At 34.9% G+C, this 25,778-nt stretch overlaps 2 protein-coding genes across 2 annotated transcripts; one reads left to right on the top strand and one right to left on the bottom strand.

Annotated features, from left to right (window-relative positions):
• Positions 1-1,404: 1,404 nt before the first annotated feature.
• LOC139151110 (uncharacterized) lies at positions 1,405-9,036 on the bottom strand. The gene is made up of 5 exons (XM_070723661.1): positions 8,492-9,036; positions 7,124-7,844; positions 6,500-6,697; positions 5,525-5,845; positions 1,405-4,196 (listed from the first exon to the last, which is right to left on the bottom strand). Exons 2-5 carry the CDS (start codon positions 7,689-7,691, stop codon positions 3,862-3,864), a joined length of 1,422 nt encoding a protein of 473 aa, XP_070579762.1. The 5' UTR covers positions 7,692-7,844; positions 8,492-9,036; the 3' UTR covers positions 1,405-3,861.
• A 9,645-nt stretch (positions 9,037-18,681) lies between these two features.
• On the top strand, positions 18,682-25,260 carry LOC139151127 (28 kDa heat- and acid-stable phosphoprotein-like). The gene is made up of 6 exons (XM_070723680.1): positions 18,682-18,829; positions 21,319-21,416; positions 22,096-22,140; positions 22,773-22,903; positions 23,699-23,850; positions 24,385-25,260. The coding sequence occupies exons 1-6, from the start codon at positions 18,820-18,822 to the stop codon at positions 24,414-24,416; spliced, it is 468 nt and encodes a 155-aa protein (XP_070579781.1). The 5' UTR covers positions 18,682-18,819; the 3' UTR covers positions 24,417-25,260.
• The last annotated feature ends 518 nt before the right edge of the window (positions 25,261-25,778 follow it).

Here is a 25,778-nt window from a genome sequence, read left to right as displayed (position 1 = left end):
GATAATTGGATTTTCATCTTTTTCAAATTTCTCAAAAGTGTTAGGGTGCCATATAGCTGAATGTTGCAATATTATAAATTAAATGTACTCATAAAAACAAGTGTGTGGCTTAAAAAGAAAAGCAGATGAGCTTACACTTGCAGGTCAACAGACATCACTAAAAGCTTCACCATCCAATTATCCCAAATTAGTTCCAATCGTGTTTCAAGTATACTAGGGTACCACTTATGAAGACTGATGCAATATTATGACAACAAACATAGATTAGGCCTACTATGTCATATAACAATGTTATTAAAACCCGAAACGCCTTCAGATAATTTGACTGTCTTTGATGGATACATTAAAAATAAAAATCAGCATCAATTAGAGAGCTTAAAATGATGTTGCCTTTGTTGTTGATTGTTGTTATCTACATACAGGACACGGAGGAAACCTATCAACGGCATCGCAAGTTGTACTTCTTTTGCACCACCCCATGCATCATCGTCCGTTCGCACGGGTCGTTAGCTCGACTACAGTCTCCATCAAGCTGCCTGGACAAGATACCTTGGCAAGCGAAGATGCCCACGCATATAACATAATCAAGACCAGGGCTACTTGTATACCGTCTGGCATACACTGCAATTCCTTATCATAGCTACTTTTGTCCAGTGCCTGTACCTCTACATGATTATTACGTCCTTTCTGGATTACCAGCGAGTGAATAACAATTTGGAAAATCACAAACTTCCTGGCTTTTTCTTTGTCTTTGGAGGGATGGGGTGGGGTCGAGTATACTACATGTTTGTCACACTGAATGTCGTTGCTAGTCAATTGATATCTTTGCTTTGCGATTATTTCAGGATTAGAAATGAGTGAGAAAGTTTAGACAGACGAGTGACTTTAGTCAAATCTATAGTGCATGCATGCATGTAATGGTTTATGAACCGATACTTTCTTTTTACTCAAAATAAACAACAACACTGGTTAGGTGAATATTAGATTGAGTTCGAACCAATGACACAAGTATTTGTTTCTGATGGAGGCCCAGTGTCGCTGCTTTCGGTACCTTCGTAATCTACAATCATCGGGCTTGAAGGACGTCTATATAGTTGACCGTTATCGCTGCTTGAGTCAATGTGCAAATTCTGCGATTGGAGAAACATATTCCTAAAACTAAAAGTACTCACACTTGAAATTCAAAATAGCAACTATTCCCTATATGAACTTTATGGGGACAAAGAAAATTTTCGATTTTCATTATGATATACAACGGTGAAAAGTTCTATTTGCGCTATATATAGGCCTAAATAATATCCCTCAAAAGAAACACGATCAGAAAACGATTGTAATAATTTCAGTGTTCTTAAATCTGTCCCTGACACGCAATCTAACAAACATAAGATTCAGAAACGACCAACATACAGCATAGAGAACTTAAAGCCTTTAATAGACAATATCTTTTTAAAAAGAGTGCATTAAAAAGCATCAATATACATAGATATTTATCTCTGTATGTTATATGTATGCATATCATAGAACAAATAAAATGTTTCTATGTACATATCACACGTCCAGTATAAAATACAATTTACTCTGAAGACATTAAAGTCAGTCAATTTTTTGAATTGCACATAGGCACACAGTACAAATATTCCCTGGAAAAAGTTGAATGGTGGGATAAAAAACTTAAGTCCAGTGAGACAAAAATGTATCAACCCCCCCCCCCCCCCCCCCCCCCCCCCTGATTATCTCAGCAGGATATCAGACACGACATCTGGAATTTTTTTCATATCAGTAATTTTCGACTATGATACTCTGACTCTGAGAACCAAGTTACTGAAGGTATACGGTACAGAATAGACACAACAGATTGTTTCAAACAAATGAATTCACTTGACCAAACACTAAGAGATATTACAATGTCATAAGCTTAGTACTTGTGACTGCCTTTGCAGCATTTTCAAATACAAGTTTAAAATCCACAAAAATAGAAGCAGAAATTCAGAAGAACAACTCTTTCATTCCCCCTGGCGTAGGTATGATAAATTTAATATTGATTCATGCACACTTAACCTAGAAATATCACGTTGCACAATCTAGCTGATTGTAAAACAACTTTCACCATAGAGGGCAGCTTCTGACATTGGCCATGCTCTAGCAATCAATACATATGCAGCACTTGAAATGTGTAAGTAAACATTTTATGTGAAAAAGTACACAGTTTCAAATAGAGTTCTCAATATTTACATGATTGACGTAAAGTACACTATGTGAAAATATAAGTTAACAAATAAGTCATGAACAAGTAGTTTGCCAATTGTAAGGCTAAACTCAAGGCAAATGTCGCTTCTGAAGATATTGTCAATAATTAAACAGGTATGGTAGAGTGCCGGTTAGTTAGTGAATTAACCCTTTCACCACAATGGTTTGGCCTAAACTCATTGTTATCGATGATGATTGTGGACCTGTTTACTAAGAACAGGGGAGAACATGTTAACCGACAGACTACTGAAATACCTAGAATGTTACACATAAACACAAAGGGCATTTTAAGATTCAGAGCTCACCATTTATCATAATAAACTTTCCACACCAGATTCTAAAACAAATGTGGCAAACTTGTGACACAATGCCTCGTTGAATGTTGAAAGTAGAAAGTATAGTTTCCCTATTTCATTGGCAAACTGTTTAGGGCTAATTATTATTCATGATCCGTCTAAATCCGATCCCAAAATAGAGTGTCAAAATCAGTAATGAATTAGTAATGCCAGAGTTTTTTGTGTGATCTTTGAACCCCTTCAACACTATGGTTTGTGCCAATTCTACTGTCTTGAAATGTGGAGGAGGACCAATCTACACAGAAACCTCTTTTAAAGGGTACCGACAAACCTTTATCAAATATTCTTCTATTTGTTTGAATGTACAGCTCATAATACAGGATTTGCACCAGTCTGAAAGCTACTTCCCTACAAGTCATGGCTCCATCATAAAAACTGAACTGAATGTGTAGAGAGGTTGTGCACTATTTATCTGATGATGTTGCCATCACTAGTACTTACATTTTATTACCTGTGATGTTGCCATCACTAGTACTTACATTTCATATCTCACTCACTTACTGATATGTTTTGACACACACAGACACACACACGTGTGTGTTGTCTGTGTGTGTGTATATATATATATATATATATATATATATATAAATGTTTGTCACTGACTAAAGTTTTGATCAATCTCTAATTATATACTGTAAAATATATTTATGTACATGTCATGTACCTTTTGATATAAAGCGTGTAATGTATATCTATTTATAAACATTATATTTCATGAAACTTAGATATCTCATCTGAGGAATAAAAATGTCTTTTTTACTACCTAATCTCAGTACTATCCCTTCATTAGATTTTTCACTTCAATATATCACTAGAAATATCTGAAAATAGCCTAAATAAATCATTTTTCTTTAATCTGTATCTTTATTCCATCTTGACTTTGCTCATCAAATTATCAAAGTGTTCTGTTTTCCTGGAATTCTTTTCAAATTTAAGTGAAGGATAAACAGGGGTGTTTGTGTCAATGAAAAGATTTACATGGAGTGGTAGATCATGACAAAGCTGACAATGACAAGGACACTGGAAATAAATAACACTGATGGAAATTAACTTCAAGTGTGACACTTTCTGATTTTGTTGTCGAACAAGTGAAAATTCATTATGAATTAAAATTAAAAACATTTTTTTTCCTATTGATTAAACAACATGAGAACTGATTGAAAAGCCACAAGGGTAGGTCTTGGTGATAATAAAATTTCTAATTCACATTCAAAATAGTACTCTGCTTAAAAAGTTACCACGATAATATAGTACTTGACTACCAGACAAAGGAAGTGAACCAGCCAATCCATCCATCGTCTTCCAATGACCCGGCCTTGCCCTTGAACTTGGCATACTGAGATTCCGGCTCGGTTTCTTTGGTCTCCTCAAATTTCATGTCAACCTCAGTATTTCTGCTGAGATATTTGAGAACAGCATCACTGTGCCTGTAAATGTTGCCATGGTACCAATGTCTTGAATTCACGGTGAAGTATTCAAACCTTGTAGTATCTATCCCATGATTCTCCAGTTTCTCAAGCATGTGGCATACGCTCAGTTCTTGGAGTTCAATAGGGTAGACACGGTCGCCATTGTTCACCTGTACAGATAAGACTAATAAAACAAAGTTGTTAGGATTTTATTAAAGATATGTACTCTAAATGTATCATTGTCCCATCAGTTTGTTTGTTTGTTTTTTGACGTTTGCTCCATATTTGTTAAGGGGACAAAGTCACTATCTTTTCAAGTTTTTTGGTTATATTTGTTTCCTGTGAACACAAGTCATGTTGTTTTGCTGCTCTGGACTATGCCAAACTGTCAGTTGTAAGAAATTATGTCATCAGTAGTTTGATCTTTTTTGTATATGCGAGGTGTAAGTATAGATCTCTGTCAGTGAGCAGAACCACATAAATAACTTCTCACGTAAAAAAAAATAATTAGTTTTAAAAGATGATGACTTGGACTTTGTCCCTTTAAGGTAATGAATAAGTGTAAGCTCCTTGAAATGAAGGTTTAAAAACTTTTGTCAAGACTTTCCTGGAAGAAACTTCAACTACTCTCTGAAACAGCCAAGAATGAAAGTAAGTGGTAATAACGCACATTTTTTAATTTGGATCGAAAATTTCTTCATAAATGCTGACATTTATTCATATTTCAAAATGGTTGCCATTCACAGTGTTAACGCCGTGGGAAAAACATGCAATTTCAATTTTCTCAACAACAAGACCATTAATAGTTTGTTTTCCCTTCCAGTTTGAGTATGAGTCTACCCACATAAGCATTTATCTATATAAGCCATGTATTTCCTTTGACAGTTCACCTCAAACTTTCTAAGGCCCAGGCAGACATATTGCTCTCTCAACATATGGTTATAGGGGAAAGTGAGAGGAAGTTAATTCTTACAGCATATAATAAAATCACTGTCATATCTCATGTACCTAAAACTTTCTTACCACTGTCAGTAGCAAGATAAGCATACTATGAAAGCTGTGAAACCTTTTCCTGCTAGAAAGTATCACTTCCCTGTCTGCCAAGTCAGTAAAAGATGGCATTTAGCCAAAACCATATGTACTTTCACCCACTGGGCTTGGTATGTATAGGAGCTTTAGTCTGTAGAAATCATGTATTCACTGGCCTTCAAATGTCCAATTTTTTTCATAAGAATTCACCTTATGGGACATGTTATGCTTCACTAGTTTTAACCCGGAACTTGACCTGATGGTGACATATGAACTTTTGCAGGTTAAGGGTTAAAGGTAGGCAGTTGTAGATAAAATTATATTTTCACATTACTAGTATAATCGTCAAGATGTACATGTACAGTTTTCATTAAACCTATACTTTTATAGCAAGAAAAAATTTTTTAACACTGTTGACTTTGTGAGCTTATTTTATTTCAAGTATCACCATGAGTTGACCAGAGACTGAAACGTGTTTTGTACCTGTCATTTTCTTTGATATGAATTCTTGATAACCAATGAGGTGTTTCATCACAGGTTTGTACACTCTGCCGCCACAACCTCCATACAGAGATGTGCCACTCTGAAAGTATATGAAACCTCTGTCTTCCAACTGTTCAAGATACTCCATGCTGTACTCAGTGGCCACTGGTACTGGGGAACGTTGAGGGCAGTATAACTGTCTCTTTGACTCAGGCTTGGCAAACTCCTCAAAGAGTGACAATACGATGCCTGGTTGATTCATCTTTTTCAGTTCATGGATGAACTTGAACATGACTTCTTCCTTGTAAGTCTTTACAGCATCTGGAGGGTAAAAATAAATCAATTTTGGAAAGATTTAAGAAGACTATGTACCCATAAAGGAAGAGTTTGGAAATTACAATTACCCTAGCAGGTCATGTTGCGTTGAAAAGCTGTGGTAGGCCCCCTAAGATAACCCCTTTATTTTCATGATGAAGAATCAGCCTGGTGTTTTTCAGGTGCACCAATTTTCTAGGATTCTGTGCTGGATGTGTCAATATTTTTGTAACAAAGTGCTAAAGTATTTTTCATTTTGAAGGGTCTATGCTACAGGTGGCAATACTTCAGTGCTAGAAGTGTTTTTCAAAGTGAATTCAGCTTGCATGTTGTAGTGTCTAGTGTAAATGGTAAAATATCTGGTGAAAGCTTGAATCTGCATCAATGCTTAACTTTGGTACTATAATTTAGTGATTTCTGGAATGGCTTACACAAGGAAATCATATCAGGATTTTAAACTTGATGATTTTGCTAGTTCCTAAAAAAAATGCGATCACTACTTTGTCATTGATTTTTTTGTCAGTCATATTCTAAGTGTGAAATGTAACATTAAAACTACTTAAAATATGGTGTCAAAAATAAGATCAGACCAAAAAACTGTACAAATATTGTGCTCAGAAATATCACACTGGCACCTTTTGATTCAATAGAAATCCTCACCTTGAAATTTTTGTCCTTTTGTTACCTTCTGTAAAAGTTTGTTTATTTGCTTTCTGCTAGTACCCACAGTTTGTATGGCGGTCTTCATCTGAGGCAGTGTGACAAACGATCCATACACGGAGGTGAACCAACTGATGGTGTCGTTGTAGAGCGGTTCTCCAATGAACCAATGGCTGGCATCAACAGAGTCAAAATCACCTATCATAGAAAATGTGTAAAAAAAAATATCGACAACTTGAGCGATCAGTTGTTTATGTTTCAACCCTTTCACCAACATGGTTTGGCCCAATAAGGTAATTTTCTATTGCTATGTTGGACCTCTATACTGGGAAAAGGGGTAACGTGATGGTTGAGATGCAAAACCTAGCAAGTCACTGATCAGGGTGATTAAAAATTTGCAAAACTAAGTTTTTTGACAGAGTTAGATTATACCTGTTTGATGACACTTAGACTCAAGTAATCACTACAATCCATCTGAACAATATCAGACTTTGAAAGGAAACTCAAGTTTTTCACATAATGCATAAATATACGACATCCTTCAATGCGATGATGGCTATACTTATCAATACTATGTTTTGGGTTGGCTGATTGAGTGGAAACCATCAACATATACAAACTTACCGGATGTTTGCATCCACTGTACAAAGTCTCTTTTGTGAGTCATCATGAGCACAGTCACTTGGCAGTCTTCAACAAGACTGGATATCATTCGCATGAACTGTTTGACAGTCTCTGCATCATTGTCACTGTGATGCTCCATCAGCATCTCCGGCTTCTGTATCAGTAGATGCAGTCTTGTCTCCGTGTTGTGGTGTCTAGAATTGTACTCTGATATTGTGTGCTGGAATGCATCTAGGAGAATGTGAAACCCTTCGGTGGATAAGTACTGGCTAAGCATCAGGGACTGGTGTACCATTTGGTTGAAAATTGCACTGATCTGGTCCTGCTCCCATGACAGTAAATATTTGCCCTGCAAGGCAGGGCTGTTGATGGCTTTCTGGCTGGCGTAGTAGGGCAGGATTGTGTTCGCTATGCTGTGTTGGAGTGTCTGGTGGGATTTCAAATTGAACACAATTCCTTTCAATTCTAGCTTTTTGGCAGTGTTGACGATAACATCATCAAAATCATCTGAAACTTGTATCAGGTGAAGCTCTCCAGGCGTGTTAAAAACATTTTTGTACAGATTCATCTCTAAATTTTGATATGAGGAAATTTCAGCCGGTTTTGATGAAATGCCATCTTGAACAGGTGGGCTGTCTTGGAGTGTCCAAAGGCTGGTTGCACCATCGATGGAATGTTCAACATCTTCATCTTTGTAAATGTTGGATTGTCCAGAAAGGACCTATCAAATGGTAAACAATGGCAAAAGAGAATTACTATCATGAATTATTAATTATTATATTACAGCTTTGCCAATACCAGAGAGTTTTGTGATGTCATTACGCCAGATTATTACTGATAATGTATCTGATTATCTAGTGTTGTACTATTGTAGCTCCAGACGTTTTCTACATCTACAAAGTCCCTGGCATTGCCAAAACTATGAAATAATAGCAATAAATGTACCCCCTCCCAGCCCATAATGGACTCAAACAGTGTACTCCATAGTGTACTTGGCTTCGCCTTGTACATTATGTTGTGTGAAGTTTGCTTTTTCTATTATGGGCCAGGAACAGGTTGCTTAATTATTAAAACTGATGTAGATATACAAATATGGTTGTTTATTTACCATATATGTAACAAATCATCGTCATCATAGTTTCTAAACGTAAATTTTGAATTTTGAAGTAACGTCTCTATTTATAATTGAATTATCACTTTTTGTATTAAAATCTCCATCATGTAATTCTTTTTCTACCCATACCGCCATCCACCATGATAATGGTGTTATCGGATGGGGAAGGAAATAGTTACCATGGCAGTCAGTAGTCACTGAAAAAATGTTTCGGAGAGAAAATAAATATCGATAGATTAAACGATTTCGTTTACCTGCTGTTGTCTCAATACGATCCACGTGGTGATAGCAACGATGAGGACACCAAAACACAGAATCAAAACCACTACAATCCGCGTAACAACCCGTTTCAAATGTTGCGTTGACAAAAATCCCACGCTAACACAGTTACTACCTTTGTGCGTGAGTGACAGCAGTTCGTTCCGTGATCTACGCGCCTTACGCCCGAACTCATCTTTTCCGCCGATTCTAGGGGATGGTGGTGTAGACAGCGTGCTCGAAAATGAATTATTTTCAGGATTTTGGTCATTTGCACGCGGCTGCCGGATATGTCACCGGCATGTTCTTTTTCCAAACGTCCATTATCACTTTCAGTTTTCTTTCCTCCTTTGTCATGTTTGATGTTGGCGGGATTGTCTTGGCATGCGGTGGCCCTTTTGAGTGTCTCTGAGAAGGGTTTCCATAATAAACGCTTGGTCAGCGCGTAAATTGACATCAAAATCATGTCGGTTACCTACACATTGTACGTATATGTATATAGTATTACAACAACCAGCATTTTTGACACTCACAACTTGTGGCATGAATGGAAGTTTACAAAAAAAGTACAAAAAGCACGATTAGAAGCAGGGGAAAGCATAAGTGTGCGCATGCGTGTAAGGACATCCTCGTACGCGATGTCATTTCAAAGATGAACGTGCTTCTTGAGATACTTGTTTTGTACCTTTAGAAGCACAATCAGTAAATATCAGTAAATATAGGAAAATTGCATGTTAAACTCATTTTTAATGCTGTCAGTTTCTGTTAAGGTAAACGTAGAATGCCTACATTTTCTACATAACAACATCTCTCCCCCTCCCTCTATGACATGCTTCTTGAGCGATATATTTTGTATCTTTAGAAGCACTCAATCAGAAAATATGGGAATATTGCGTGCCAAACTCATTTTTAATGCTGTCAATTTATATTAAGGTAAACGTAAAATGCCTACTTTAAACATAACAATGTCTCTCACTCTCTCCACACCATCCCCCACCCCTTATCTAATTATGATGTGCTTCTTGAGATATATACTTTTGTCCTTAGAAGCACTCAATCAGAAAGTATTGCAAAATTGCATTGTTTTTGAAAATTATTTAATTTCTTTGTAGTGAAAGTTTGAATGCCTAGTGTGGATCACTAACATGTAATGCTTCTTGAGATACATATTTTTTACTCTTAGAAGCACACCGAAAAAAGATAGGAAAATCGCATCAATTACACCCTATTATGTTAAATTCAGTCATTCTATAATAGTTAAATATAGAATGCCTAAGTGTAGATCACAGTTTAAACAAAAAACTTTTCCTCCCCTCTGTTATGGCTCTTGCTTTCTTGAGATACATATTTTGTACCATTAGAATCACAATGAGAAAAATTAGGAAAATTGCATGTTAAAACTAATTTTTAAGCAATCATGCCATTTTGTGTTCAGTTAAATTATATGCATATTTTAGGTCACAATTTAAACAAAATCCCTCCCCTGTGTGATGTCTTGTGCTTGTTGAGATATATATTTTGTACTCTAAAAAAAGCACAATGAGAAAAAAATATGAAATTTGAATATTAAAACCAATTCTGTCGACAATATGTCTTTTCCTGCTTAGTTAAATTTAAAATGTCTAAAGTGTGTGTCACTTTTTAAACATAAATATCTCACCTAGCTACCCTATATGAATACATGTACTTCTTGAGATATATATTTTGCACTCTAAGAAGCACAATGAGACAAATATACAGAACATTGAATGTTAAAACAAGTTTTATAGACAAAATGATGTCTTGTGCTTCTTGAGATATATATTTTGTACACTGTTTAGTTAAATTTAGAATGCCTAAAGTGTGGTACTCTTTTGAAACATAAAGATCTCATAAAGAGATATATATATATATATATATATATATATATATATATATATATATATATATATATATATATATATATATACTTCTTGTTTAGTTCAAGATCAGCTGGAGTAGAGTGCTCAATACTAGAGTAGAGCTAAATACACAACTGAGTTGATCAGGATAATCTAAAATATTACATTTCCACTACAAATTTGTTTCGATCACAGCCACCCGATGAGGAGGCTCTGCAGCCTATACGAAACAAATTTGTAGTGGAAATGTAATATTTTAGATTATCCTGATCAACTCAGTTGTGTATATATATATATATATATATATATATATATATATATATATATATATATATATATATAGAGAGAGAGAGAGAGAGAGAGAGAGAGAGAGAGAGAGAGAGAGAGAGAGAGAGAGAGAGAGATAGATAGATAGATATATATAGATAGATTTATATAGATATATAGATATATAGATATATATTGTTCTCTAAGAAGCACAAAGAGAAAAATATACAGAACATTGAATGTTTAAACCAATTTTATAGACAGTATGATGTCTTGTGCTTCTTGAGATACGTATTTTGTACTCTAAGAAGCACCAAGAGACAAATATACAGAACATTGAATGTTAAACCAATTTTGTAGACATTATGATGTCTTGTGCTTCTTGAGATATATATTTTGTACTATAAGAAACACAATGAGAAAAAGATAGGAAAATTGAATATCAAAACCAATTTTGTAGACAATATGATATCTTGTGCTTCTTGAGATACATATTTTGTACTCTATGAAGCACAATGAGACAAATATACAGAACATTGAATGTTAAAACCAAGTTTGTATGCAATAAGATGTCCTTTACCATTTAGTTAAAGCAAAATTCTTAGTGTTGGGTCACAGTTTAAACGAAAAATCCCTCCCCTGTATAATGTGTAACTGTGCTTCTCGTGGGTTTTTTGTAACTCTTAGAAGCACAATGAAAAAAAGAAAATTCTATGAGCTTTAAACCCAAATTTTTTCTCAAATTATGTCATTTTATAGTACGTAAACATATCCGGGATACTATATTACTTTTGTGGATGCAGTACAAACATTAGAATATATGTCTTCTCTTCTCTATTATCACTTGTGCTTCTTGAGATACATAATTTGCAGTCAGAAACACAGAAAGAAAGTAGAAAAGTGCATGGCCAAACTTGTTAGAAGCACACTGTAAAAAGGCATGAAAATAAAGAAATTTCATCATTGTAACGTAATTCATTGATTAAATTCTTTCATGTTTTATGAAGCAATTGTGACTTATCTTCTATAGACCATTTATTAATTAAACAAACACTTTTCTGTTGAATTATGACTGGTGATTATGACTGGTGCTTCTTGCGAGACATATTTTGTGTCCTCAGACGCACACTATAAGAAGACATGAAAATAAAGAAAATTCATTATTGTAACGTAAGTTATCGACGAAATTCTTCCATGAGTTATGAAGCAATGAAAATTGTGACTAATCTTCCACAGACCATTAAAAAAAACATTCTTGTTATATAAGACTGGTGCTTCTTGCGAGACATATATTTTGTGTCCTTAGAAGCACATTATTAAAAAACATGAAAATATAAAGAAAGTGAACCATTTTACCATAACTTGTCGATGGAATTATTCACGTTCTATAAAGCAATAGTGATTTATCTTCCACAGACCAATTTTAATAATTAAAAAAAAACACACTTTCCTATCGAATATGACTTGTGCTTCTTGCGAGACATATTTTGTATCCTTAGAAGCACACTGTTAAAAAACATGAAAATATAAAGAACTTGCACCATTTTAACGTAACTCATTGATTACATTCTTTCAAAGTTTATTAAGCAATTGTGACTTATCTTCTACCGACCACTTTTACTTGAAAAAAAACCTTTTTCCTTTATATTATGACTGGTGCTTCTAGCGAGACATATTTTGTGTCCTTAGAACACATTATGTTAAAAGACATGAAAATCAAGAAATTGCACCATTTTAACGTAACCCAATAATGAAATTCTTTCATATTTAACTAAGCGATTGTGACTTATGTTGTTCAGACCGATTTTATTCGGTAAAAACACTTCTCCGTTTATATTCTGACTTGTGATTCCTGCGAGACATATTATATATCCTGAAAAGCACACTGTTAAAAGACATGAAAATATAGAAGTTGCACCATTTTATGGTAGCTCTTTGATGAAATCCTTCCACAGCATCGTGATTTATCTTCTACAGAACTCCTTTTATTCAAAAAATCACTCTTCTTATTATAATTCCGTGTATCTGAGGATCAATCTTCGGTTAAAAATTACCTTCATGTGTATCAAATAACAACCATTGTTTGATGTTGAAACATAGCAATATTCTGCTGGTTATCATCGCGTCTTTAATTAAACACATCTTGAAGATTTTTAAGCGCTAATTTCGAGGTCTATGACAGGTAAGTATAAAGTGAACAAAAGACAATCCATCTGTTAATATATTCAAAAATTTTTTGACTTAATTACAAAAATCTGATAGTGTAAAAATGTGGCAATTAGTAAACATTGAATGTATATTCTCTCTTGTTTTTGCTTTTCTGGTGATGACAAGTATTTCAGTCATTTCTTTGAATGTGAATGGATGTCACGCTCTTTATAACGGTACAACTTTCTGTCTTAACTAAAGTGTAACCATTGCGCTGACTTTAATTTTCTACAAGAAACCCATTCTACAATGGCAAATCAGGCACATTGGAAAGTTGTTTGGCGTGAGTTATCTATTTACTTCTTTTATGGAACGAGCAATTTTGCTGGTGTTGCGGTGCTGTTTCCGCGAAACAAAAATGTTGATGTTGTTTCTGTCAAAAGTATCATTCAAGGTCGTTTACTGCATTTGCATGTTAAAATGGATGATACTTCCTATCATTTGCTCAATGTTTTTGCTCCTACCAATGGAGATGGTCGTTGCATTTTCTTTCAAAGGCTTCGTACAGATTCATGAAATATGACTAAAACTTACCCATACCCCAAAGTTAACATCGCAAATTACAGTGGATCGCAAATTCTACCAATTATTTGCTAGACATAATAAGAAATGCAATGCTTTGTATGAAATGTTTTAATTGCTACAGAAACATATATAAAATTGACTTTTAATAGAAAAAAATATTTGGATTGTATAGCTGTAATAGCCATATTTTGAAGAGTAATGCATTATCACAGTTCTGCAGACTGGCACCTTTTTTCAAATTGTTAAATTATTCTTGTGAGTCATCTAATGAGCTTAACCTGGCTTGTTTAGTATTAGAAAGGCAATTTATTAGTCTTCAAAATGACATATTGTAATGTTCAATATTGTCTATCTTTGTTTCTGAAATAAGACAAACATTTACCCGATACCCTAAAGTTTGTATCGGAAATTACTGTTACAGCTAATCTCAAATTTTACCAAAGTTTTACTTAGATATATTACAAAGACAATACTTCGTATGAAATCTGCTTTATTTGCTGCAGGGAAATGTCATAAATATATCAAGACTTTTAATAGCAAAAAAATTGCCATACTTTTGTCTACACATGATACAAAAGGCAACGTTTATATAAAATCTGATTTGTTTGTTTGTTTCAAAAGTATGTCACAATATGAAATAAACTTTTAATGGGAAGATAATATGATCTAGTAGCCATTTTGATCATTTTGGTAGGGCACCCAGATATGGTACATGTATGTGTTTCAGCAAATTTGCCTGATACGTGGGTACCCTTTCAAATATGATCCAAATGGCTACTAAATCATATCATATTCCTGTTAAAACTTATTTCATATTTGTGAAATAATCGTAATCATACCAATCCATAATCCGATGACACTAGGTCAAAATTCGTAATACACAAGTTATAAAACATAGACTCTTGACAGAACAGAGCAGATAGTAAAGTACCCGTACACACTCATGTAACTCTCATTCTAGGGCTGAATTAGGTAAATCTGGACTCATTGCTCAATTGAATTCCTTATAATCAAAATTCACTCCTGTATAAGCAAGCCAACAGATTTTGCAGACAACATATTGCTTTATTCTTTCCTTTTTATCCTTTCTGTCGTTATTCACGTAAATAACTGACGCTAACATTCCGTTCAGAACTGTACATATATTTCACTGTTATATTAAGCTGGCAAAACTGTGCGTTGCTGCACTAAAAGTCAAACCACAGAACTGTTGCTATACAAAAATACTAAAACAACACTACTGTGCATTAATCTCTGCGTGCATTGCTATGTCGTTTTCATGTTTTTTGCGCATTCTTGTTGGTTAAAGAGTAAAAAAGTGAGGAGAAATTTAAAGAACCGCGTCACCGCATCATTTTTGCAATATGTCTAGTATGGGAAACAAATTTGTAACAATTTACGCTAAACGGAAAAAATAAATTGAAGAAAAGAAAATTGAGTACGAGACAATGTGATTACACATCGATCTATAGATATATCTATCCATCTATCTGATGACGAATTTATCGATCGATAAATCGATCAATCGATTAATTGATCTATTTTTCTATCGAATTGATAGATCCTTCGTTCTATGGATCGATCTGCCCATCAATTTATCTATCGATCAATTGATCGATCGACCGACCATCTATAAAACATCAATATATAGATCGATCGATCTATCGATTGAGTGATCGATTTATCTAGTGATACATTGATCGACCTATCTATCTATCTATCCATCTATCTATCTATCTAATATCTATCTATCTATAAATCGATCGATCTATCGCTCCCAATGAATCACTGAATCAGATGTTATCAGTTAATTGATACAGTATTGGTTGTTTTGATGCAGTATTGGTTGACTTTTCTACGTTATCAGTTGATTTAATCCGTTGTTGGTTCATTGATACGTTATCGGTAAATTTGTTGATACGTTATCGGTTAGGAAAAATTACTACGTTATCGGGTTTGATACGTTATTGGTTAGTAACAAAGTTATCGGTTTTAACAAGGCTTCTGAAAAATACAGGTTTGTTATCCGGGGGGGTGCATGTAGCCCCTCTAGCCCACGGCACATAAACGTATACTTTCAACTAATGCTCATGATATAAATACTCTTGTTACTCGTAAAACCGAATTTAGGGTTAAAATATTGGTTTTCTGTTTACAAGCTTGCCAGCAAAAATTATCTATCGTAAGTCTCTCGGGTCTTTTGGTTGGCCCTTGGCGTGGGCGTACTGATCACCTGCTTGAATTTTTTTTGGAATAGTATTGGTCTCACGGTCCTTGGTACTTATTTGGGTAACAGTAGTGAGTATTAAAAAAAACTGGATTGACTGTTTTAATAATGGCGGGATAGATATGCTCCAGCTATGCCATTCCAAGGCCGCGTCATGTAATAATCCCCTTGCTGTAACCAAACTCTTCCATCTTTTGATTTGCCTCTGTCCTCCTGCTTTTATCATCGATGAAATTCAACATAATTTTTTTGATTTCCTCTGGCAAGGAAAACTTTGGGTATCAAATCAATCAGTTTTGCTCCATTGAAGTTAGGAGGGCAAAAGCTTATCGATATCTTTTCACGTTTGAAAGCTTTTAGGTGAAAATATCTTCAAAAAAATATGTATTTAGGTCTGGATAATCCTTCATTTTTGTTCGCTGTTACACCTCTCAACTTTTTATAGTCAGTTTTCAGTATGTTTCAGGATGTCTACCTAGATTTTATCTTTAGCGTTTTGAAAATTAAAATGGTCTGTAAAGATTAGTCACAATATTAATGACTTCATAAACCATGAAAGAATTTCGTCGATAAGTCACAATTGCTTCAAAAAACGTGAAATAATTTCATCAATAAGTTACGGTAAAATGGTGCAATTTCTTTATATTTTCATGTTTTTAATAGTGTGCTTCTAAGGACACAAAATATGTCTCGCAAGAAGCACCAGTCATAATTCAATAGGAAAAAGTGGGTTTTGTTTTTTTTTGTTTTTTGAATGATTAAAATTGGTGTGTAGAAGATAAGTCAAATTGCTTCATATAACGTGAAATAATTTCATCACTAAGTTATGGTAGAATGGTGTAATTTCTTTGTATTTTCCCGTTTTTAACAGTGTGCTTTAAGGACACAAATATGTCTTGCATGAAGCACCAGTCATAATTCAATAGGAAAAAGTGGGGTTTTTTAAATGATTAAAATTGGTGTGTAGAAGATAAGTCAAATTGCTTCATATAACGTGAAATAATTTCATCACTAAGTTATGGTAGAATGGTGTAATTTCTTTGTATTTTCCCGTTTTTAACAGTGTGCTTCTAAGGACACAAAATATGTCTTGCATGAAGCACCAGTCATAATTCAATAGGAAAAAGTGGGTTTTTTTTAAATGATTAAAATTGGTGTGTAGAAGATAAGTCAAATTGCTTCATATAAAGTGAAATAATTTCATCACTAAGTTATGGTAGAATGGTGTAATTTCTTTATATTTTCCTGTTTTTAATAGTGTGCTTCTAAGGACACAAAATATGTCTTGCAAGAAGCACAAATCGGAAGATAAGAGGAAAAAATGTTTTTTGAATTAAAATTGGTGTGTAAAAGATGAAACACATTTGTTTGATAAAATATGAAAGATATTCATCAGTAAGGTAAGTTAAAATGGAGTAATTTCTTTATATTTTCCTGTTTTTAATAGTGTGCTTCTAAGGACAAAAAATATGTTTTTGCAAGAAGCACAAATTGGAATATAAAAAGAAAAAGTTTTTTTAAATTAAAGATGGTCAGTAGAAGATAAGTCACAATTGCTTAATAAAATATGAAAGAAATTCATCAGTAACTTAAGTTAAAATGGTGTAATTTATTTATATTTTCATGTTTTTAATAGTGTGCTTCTAAGGACACAAAATATGTCTTGCAAGAAGCACCAGTCATAATATCAAAGGAAAAAGTTTTTTTTTCAATTGAAAGTGGTCGGTAGAAGATAAGTCACAATTGCTTAATAAACTGTGAAAGAATTTAATCAATGAGTTACGTTAAAATGGTGCAATTTCTTTATATTTTCATGTTTTTTAACAATGTGCTTCTAAGGATACAAAATATGTCTCGCAAGAAGCACAAGTCATAATTCAATAGGAAAGTGTGGTTTTTTTATTTGAATTATTAAAATTGGTCTGTGGAAGATAAGTCACAATTGCTTCATAAAACATGAAATAATTTCATCAATAAGTTACGGTAAAATGGTGCAAATTCTTTATATTTTCATGTTTTTAATAGTGTGCTTCTTAGGAAACAAAACATGTCTTGCAAGAAGAACCAGCCATAACATCAAAGGAAATTTTTTTTATTCAATTGAAAGTGGTCTTCGTAGAAGATAAGTCACAATTGCTTCATAAAACGTGAAATTATTTTATCAATAAGTTACGGTAAAATGGTGCAATTTCTTTATATTTTCATGCTTTTTAACAATGTGCTTCTAAGGATACAAAATATGTCTCGCAAGAAGCACAAATAGGAAGGAAAAAGTGTGTTTTTTTTATTACAGATGGTCAGTAGAAGATAAATCACAATTGTTTCATAAAACGTGAAATAAATTCATCAGTAAGTTTAGTTAAAATAGTGCAATTTCTTTATATTTCATGTTTTTAATCGTGTGCTTCTAAGGCACAAAATATGTCTCCCAAAAAGCACCAGTCATAATTTAATGGGGGAAAAAGGGGGTTTTGAGTAAAGTGGTTAAAATGGTGCAATTTCTTTATTTTCATGTCTTTTTACAGTGTGCTTCTAGGATACGAAATATGTCTCGCAAGAAGCACCAGTCGTATTTGGAAACAGAGAGCACGGACGATACGATCACATGTGGATTTCACTACGATTGTGGTTCTAGAGGTACAAAACAAGTATCTCAAGAAGCACGTTGCTTTGATCTTTCAAATGAATCCGCGTACGATGCACGCATGCGCACACTTTGCTGCTTCTAATCGTGCTTTTTGTATTTTTTTTGTAAGCTTCCATTCCTCCTTGTGGGAATCCCATGCAAATAATGGCAACCACACCGCACCAGATGACGCAATGACGGAGATAGGGTCACAGCCAATGGGGTTGTACCATTTTCATTCGCCCGTAGGGAGGAGTCCGTCCTTTTTAGCCGTCAGTTGTTCTTTATTTTGCCCCGAGCTGGTTAGTCCAGCCAACACTTTGTTAAAATAAGAAATATACGAAACGTTATGCAATAAAAACCAGCCTTGTGTGCCTATTTTCGAAAAAGTGGCGCTTCACGGGAAGATATATTGTTACTATTTTCCATCCTAGGGAGTCGATGAAACCAGGAAGTGACGTTTTGGAGGTCGCATTGATCCCAGCAGAGTACTTGTCGCGCTTCCCGCAAGCAAGCTGAACATTTCCCTAATTTTCTCTGTTCTTCTGGGAGAAACATTAACGAATTTGCTGTTGTTGAACTAATATCAAGATGTCTAAAGGTAGGCCATTCTCCGCTTTCTCGAATTTCGTCGATTTTCCAAAGAAAGTGTCGGATTTTCCTCTTTACCATATGAACAGATCGAGATCAGTACCGAAGTCCGTGAATTGTCCGGTTGACCTTGGCGTGGGAAACGTATGTCGTCGAATGCCGGCGTATGTTGTATGAAATGTGGCCCTTGGGTGGTGGTGACATAGCCAATATACTTTTTAAATCATCGCAAGCCCAAACATTTCATCGGCCTATGCTTGACTATGGTCAAAGTGCCGTCCCCCGCGTGTGATTCCTTTTAACAAGAGGATCGAACGTGTCTTGAGGACGGCAGTACACGGCTTGTGAATGAATTACTGATTTTTGAGTAACCTCCCGGAAATGGAATACCAAAAGCTGTGTCCCACATGTTGTCTTTCATTTGATTTTGTATTCACGTCTGTGGAATGGGAAAGTCGAAAAAAATTCAAAATCTGGATGGTTGATTATCCTTCAAATTTGCCATTCTCGTATACAGTATGTCCCGGGCATTATGTTTGAAAGTTTTACTGTTGATTGTTCCATTACATATACATTTGGGGTAAATCCCCGGGTAAATCGTATTGAAGCTGTTCAGAAGTCCTGTAAAATTGAGGCACACACTTTTATTACTGTCGGCTGCTTCCATTGATGAACCGAACCAGAGGGAATCCCTGTACCCCATACTGCCATTGCTGATAACATTGCCAGGCCTCTCTATTGCGCAATGGCGTGAAACCTGACAGAATAACTGTACCTCTATGCTCTCAGCTATTCAGAAAGACTGGCATCTTTTTCCCATTTATCTCCATGTGATGAGACTACAATGATCCACTTACTATGACGTATCACTATCAAATTTAGAACTGATGCGTAAAGTTACCTTCGTTTCCTTCATACTTACCGTGACTTTTGATGCAAAGTACAATTTCCTGTACTTTGTGTTAAAATGCCTTGTTTCAACCATAAACGGCAGAGCTTTACTGCCTATGTTTCAACCTGACAGCAGAGCCTGTGTGTATGTGTGCTAGGTACATTATTATTATTGACAGTGGAATTATAATCAGGACTACTGACTATACATTCATTGATCAACAATAACATGGCATATCGTACCACACACAATTCATCAATTCATGATGCCAAGATTATATTTTGTGTTTCAATATGCTCTGTAAGCAAGAAGAAGAACAGAATGTAAATGTTTTATCATAAAAAATAATGGAAATTCTGAAATGCACAGCTTTCATATGTGGTATTGGTAATAGGTATACTCTGTGATATTACCGGCATTACGGTATATGTATTAGTTGATGTATGTCAGTTTATGATGAAAACACTGGAAACACAAGTAGATTATCGGACCCACTGTTTTACTGCAGGCTAGAATTTAGAACATTGTGATGTCACAGAGGAGTTTCTATGTCCAACTGAAGACATTTAGCAAACTATGCGTGCACATTGAACTTTCACACAGGTTTTGAAGAAAGTAAGAACTTCTCATTTTGAGGTACAACTTCACCAAGTTTTTGAAAGGTACAACATATCAGCAGGATTAATCCTTAGATTATGCCAATGATTTTACTTTGCAATATACAGATCAAATAGTACTAATGATAATGTAATGAACAACATCTATCTCAAATCAGGCCATGGAGGGTGAATACAAAATCTAGCAGCAGTCAGGCTCTCTACAGGCACTTTCACAATTCCATATTACCATAAAGACCCTATCAATTCTACCAGAAAAAAATATTATGATTTTAAATTGTTGAATTATTATAAAATTAACAAAGCCAAAATAATTATTTAGTTGATGAATCATTAGGGATTTCAACTCTTTTGACAGTTCATAAGTGATATGCTTACCATCTTAGATGATTGAAGCATATAAAGGTGACTTTCCTGAAGTCCGGACTAAGACATTCTGTGCTGTACATTGTATTGTCCTTCGTATTTTATCAAAAATAAAATGTTCAAAACAGCTTGTCATGATTGGTTGGTCGAATTATTAGAGATTGAGAAAGTCCCAATTTCCATTGGTGGTCAGATTGAAAAGGGTAAAGTAAAATTAAGTTTTTGGAAAAAATAATAGAGTCATCAAATTAATAGGGTTTTTACGGTAACAACAGTTTAGGCATTGAAGAGCTCAACTCTGTATCACTTTGTGTATCCATTCATGCCACAATGTATTTGAACGGGTGGCTGGTTATAATGAAAACTGTGTATTTTTACTTATCAGCATTGCTGAATACAAAGTGCAAAGATAAGCGGAAAAACAGGACATCCTATGTGTAGCTTCCTTGTGGGCAAAGCCACTCACTGCTGCACTGCAAATGAAAACAAACAGTTAGCTCAGCAATATTAATAGGTATATGTGTTGCAATGTTATAACATCCCCTACTGCTTCCCCTAAATACACAGTAATATCACCGACAATGATCATAAATCATTTTGATAACTTTCTTATTTTGACTTTAGCAAAAAAGAAGAGTCATAAAGGACAGCACCGTCACTTCACCAACCCAGAGGAAATCGCGGCGCAAATGAGAGAAGAGGCTAACAAGAATACTTGGAGGGTAAGAGATTATATATAATTCATGATCCTATAGTGATGTAACTTTTCTCAATGACATGAAAAAGAAATTTCAGAAGTCTTTTATGAAGAATTTTGGAAAATTTGTGTGAACAAGAATAACAAAATTGGTTACTTAGCAATGGTCAATTTTCTTATTAAGAAGACACTGGGAAGCCTTATTCTAAGGATCTATATCACAAGCTTCAGCAGGAAATACATGCCAAGCAGCAAAAATTTGTCTGAATTTCAACTTGGGGGATGTCAATGCCTTCCATGCTGGTCTATGCTCAGGAACTACAATTGCAGTCAATACAGTTTTGACTGCAGTTGATTTGTTTGTCCCAGTATATCAAATTTATATACTTTTTACTTCAACAGGGGAAGAAATAAATCAAACAAAGAGAAACTATGATATTAGAGTAGCATTTATTTCGGTATGTCAATATGAATAAATAAATCGTATTCTGAGGTGGGAAGTTCTAGATTTCTGAATGAAAATGTTATGTATTTGTGCTACAGCTACTATCTTTTATCAGAATGATGACTGGAAATTTGGTTTTCCTGATGATTGCTGCCTCCTTCAAAGGTTTCAGGTAGTTCTACAAGTTGATTGTTTTTTGCATTTCTTGAAAGCGATGTCTCTACTAAACTGCTTCCTTTCTGATATTCTACTTTAACAGGAAACAAGAGACAGTGATGATTCAGATTCAGATTCAGAGGATGAGGTTTGTATCATTCAGTCTGAGGTTTGGTGAATTCCTTGATGATTATGTATGGGCCCTCAATAAATGTTTCAGATTAGGATTCAGAATGAGAGGATAACATGAATATTGTTCAATTTTGTTTAAAGTGAATTTGTGATGGTCGATAATTGTATAGTAATCTACATCTGTTCATGCAGCATTGTAAATCCCTTTTTCTCTCAGAGTACATTTCAGTGCTCTCCACAGCTTGAAAAATCAGATTCACAATCCAATTTACATAACAATGCATGATTTGCATATTATTTTATTGTGAATATGTATTCTTTTGTATGGTTATTAACATGCAAGAGAATGCTCCAAAACCAGTTGTGGGGTGACCCATCCCTCAAAACCTCCTCATGGAGAATCCTGCATTCCACAATCACCAAACAGAGTTCAGTTAACAATATGTGCGATTTTTCGATGAATATTTGTAGATCAAACAATTTTCCATCCATTCAAAATCAATCAATAGTCCAAGTACATGGATGTTTGATTTTGAAATATCAAATTATACATGTTAACAATTTGATGTTATGAACTTGAACTTCTCATATTTTTAAAGGAGTTGTGGACACTGAAGTGACCTTCAAAAATTCAACGTTATTTTACAGATGCAAAGCAGAAAGGGTGTTGAAGGCCTCATCGAAATAGAAAACCCAAATAGAGTTACTCATAAAATGAAAAAGGCTTCTGAATTAGACACTACTAGTGAAGCAAAAGCCCCATTAACAAGAAGAGAAAGGTATGTCAAATTGTTTTGTGTTTTTTTTTCTATTTATTGTTTAAGGTTTCAATTTTGTTAATATTGTACACACTACTCCTCCAGGCCAGGCAAGCCTTCATGGCATTTGGCTTTGTAGACTGATTGATTGCACTCAAAGGCATTTGTTTAAAAGGTATTGGTCATGTGTCTAAGCATATGCATGATGTCAGGCTGCACACAACCATGACTTCAGGAGTAATATATTCAAAATGCAAATGAGTTAATTTAACATTTGATTTTGGTTAAAATGTCAAAATTACTGAAGCTTCATTTTGAATGAAAATAACTGAGGGACTCAAATCAAGAAAAACTAAACATGGCAGTGCATCTTGTCACTGTGTTTGGACAGAAATTCTCATTTAGCTCTGAAAGCTGGACTGGCCAGTGTTCCCATCAAAAGTGAGTAAGCCAGCTGGGTCACTTTTGATTCTGCTGAGGTCAAAACATGCCATCATACAACATACTCTGCGCGATAGAGTCATGCCCTCTGTATTGTGTCTTATGGTTAGAATAATTGTTTGTAAACAGAAGAATTGCATATGTACCTGATGAGCAATGTCTATATAATTTATTTTGCTTCAGAGCTTCCAAGAGAAATTGAGCTCACAAGCAAAGTAATTCACAAAAAAACATGTTTTTAAAAAGTCCATAGTTTTTATTTGATTAGAGCGCCCTCTTGTGACATAATTTTGATTCATTCTCTGCAGTACAGTTTTTCATTGTCCTTGAAAGGTTGATTGAAATATAACACAATTTTGCTTTTGCCACTGACAGGGAAGAAATTGAAAAACAACAAGCAAGGTTACGATATCAAAAATTACACGCAGAAGGTAAAACAGATGAAGCCAGGGCAGATCTCGCGAGACTAGCGCTTATACGAAAGCAACGAGAGGATGCCGCAAAGAAAAGGGATGAGGAAAAGAAAGGTAGGATAAAAACCACTGCAGCAAAAATAATGAATAAAAAAAGTGTCCGAGTAACATCTAATAAGGTGTTGTAGACTGAGGAAATTAAATTGCCATACACTTGCAATTCTTTGTGGCATATGCTTTATGATCGCCACCCTGTGGTAGTACTATGATTGCTTTTGTTTTATCTGAAAAGTGAAGTGTGTGATTTTTTTGACTGCTATACTTGGTCACTGGCGATCAGATTTGTTTCGAGACCATAACTGTACTTCAAGGTACCAAAATGACATTTGAAGTGCTTCGTGTCGTGCCTGTACATATGGCGTCAGTAGGTTGGCTTTGATATGTGCCCCTTGCTGTATATACCGTAAGCCAGCAGAAGGCAAGTAACTTTCCCAATGAAACAAAGAGCAATACCAAACAGATCAATGTCTGTGTGGAGTCAGAAACATTATTGTGCTAGATTACAACAATAGTAAGTATAACTACACAAAAAATTACTACAGCATTTGTTCATCTAGTCAAGTCTCTTTCTCCATCTGTCTGTCACAGCAAGAGAAGCGGCAAAGGCCAAGAAGAAATGATCACATTCAGTGCGACACAGAGAGACCCGAATCAGCTGACAACCCAGGCACTTCTTGTTTACACCAATGTCTACCATGTTCTACCATCAGCATTGTGTCTGCTCATTTCTACACGGTGGAGTAGTGAGCTCACAGACAAGTAAATCAACGCCATGGCTTGTTAATAATCTGCTGGAAAGTTTATCAATTTTTGGGGCTACACTAAACGCATCATATACACTATTAGTATCCACAAAATATGATGAAGGGGGAAATGTGTCTGTTCCACCGTGGGTCAGAGCTAGTGTAGAGGATTTTTTAAAGAAATAACAAGTAATTTGCAAAGCAGTATTGACGGCTGGCAAATTTTATCATTGCCCAATAGTGTTTCATAGTAATTCATGGATTGCAACAGCAGTCAATTATGAGCCAGGTATTGAAAGTGATCCAATAGGCTAATTACAGTCACTTTTTCACATCTAATTAGGATATTAGTTCTGTAATCCACAAGGACGCCTTAGTTTCAAACCCACAAAAACCTCAAAATATACAAAAATCTACTATTCATAGCAAATCTCGAGATTACACATACTTTCAGAAAGAAGTTTTATATATAATTTTGAATATTCATTATATGCAAATGTTTTCTACTACAAGTGAGTCTATTGGACCATTTTCAAAAGCTGATTTTGCATGCCTGTGTCTCTATTGGTCAGGCTGAACGATTTTAACAGAGTAAGGGTAGATATGTTGAACAAACGTGCATGGGCCAAGTGAACATTTGTAGGATAAAGTTAGCATCAACTGTACATGTAACAATTAACATTTCCTTAATAAAAAAAATATTTAAAGAGCTACACCAAAACACTGTTGTTTTCTTTCGTTTTTATATGGCATTGGACATCAGTGAAGCAGTGTTTTCTCTTGACTGCGCAATTTCACAAATTGCGCATTTTGAGCCATTTTCTGCCCTGAAAAAGTTACTGACAGTGCGAAACACAGCAAGCAAAGACTCCATACAATGGTGACCCACGCGCATAGTGTCGTGACCTGTGAATTTGCTGTTGTTTCTAGTCATAATACTCCCTCAGAAAAGACAAAACGTTGCCTGTCACTCAGCTTTGGTGACTTGCATAACGTGGAGTGTACACATTGAAAGTAGTTGCAGTTTAATCTCCATGGATACTAGTGCAATTTTATGTTCATGTTTTGATAGCGCTAAAGTTTGAAAGCAGAACTTTCAACACTGTATCAGTGACGGAATTATGAAAAATTACAGCTTTAGCATTGTGTAGGCACGCTGCAGTGACGATCTATCTCAATCACGATGAAACACAATTGTTTTCATGGATTTAAAACACCTAAAATTTGGACCAAATCATG

This window comes from Ptychodera flava, chromosome 15 (genome assembly GCF_041260155.1).
Source record: "Ptychodera flava strain L36383 chromosome 15, AS_Pfla_20210202, whole genome shotgun sequence".
Taxonomy (NCBI): Eukaryota; Metazoa; Hemichordata; class Enteropneusta; family Ptychoderidae; genus Ptychodera; species Ptychodera flava.
Note: the sequence above shows the minus strand (reverse complement) of the source record. Positions and strands in the feature narration are given on the sequence as shown.

Excerpts from the sequence above, each read along its gene's own strand:
- LOC139151110 (XM_070723661.1), bottom strand. The coding sequence starts at position 7,691 with ATGAATCTGTACAAAAATGTTTTTAACACGCCTGGAGAGCTTCACCTG. Across the intron at positions 6,698-7,123 it reads ACAGTGGATGCAAACATCCG|GTGATTTTGACTCTGTTGAT; the intron begins GTAAGTTTGTAT and ends TTTCTATGATAG. Across the intron at positions 4,197-5,524 it reads CATATCAAAGAAAATGACAG|TCTTATCTGTACAGGTGAAC; the intron begins GTACAAAACACG and ends TTGTTTTATTAG.
- LOC139151127 (XM_070723680.1), top strand. Across the intron at positions 21,417-22,095 it reads CTAACAAGAATACTTGGAGG|GAAACAAGAGACAGTGATGA; the intron begins GTAAGAGATTAT and ends CTACTTTAACAG. Across the intron at positions 22,141-22,772 it reads ATTCAGATTCAGAGGATGAG|ATGCAAAGCAGAAAGGGTGT; the intron begins GTTTGTATCATT and ends GTTATTTTACAG.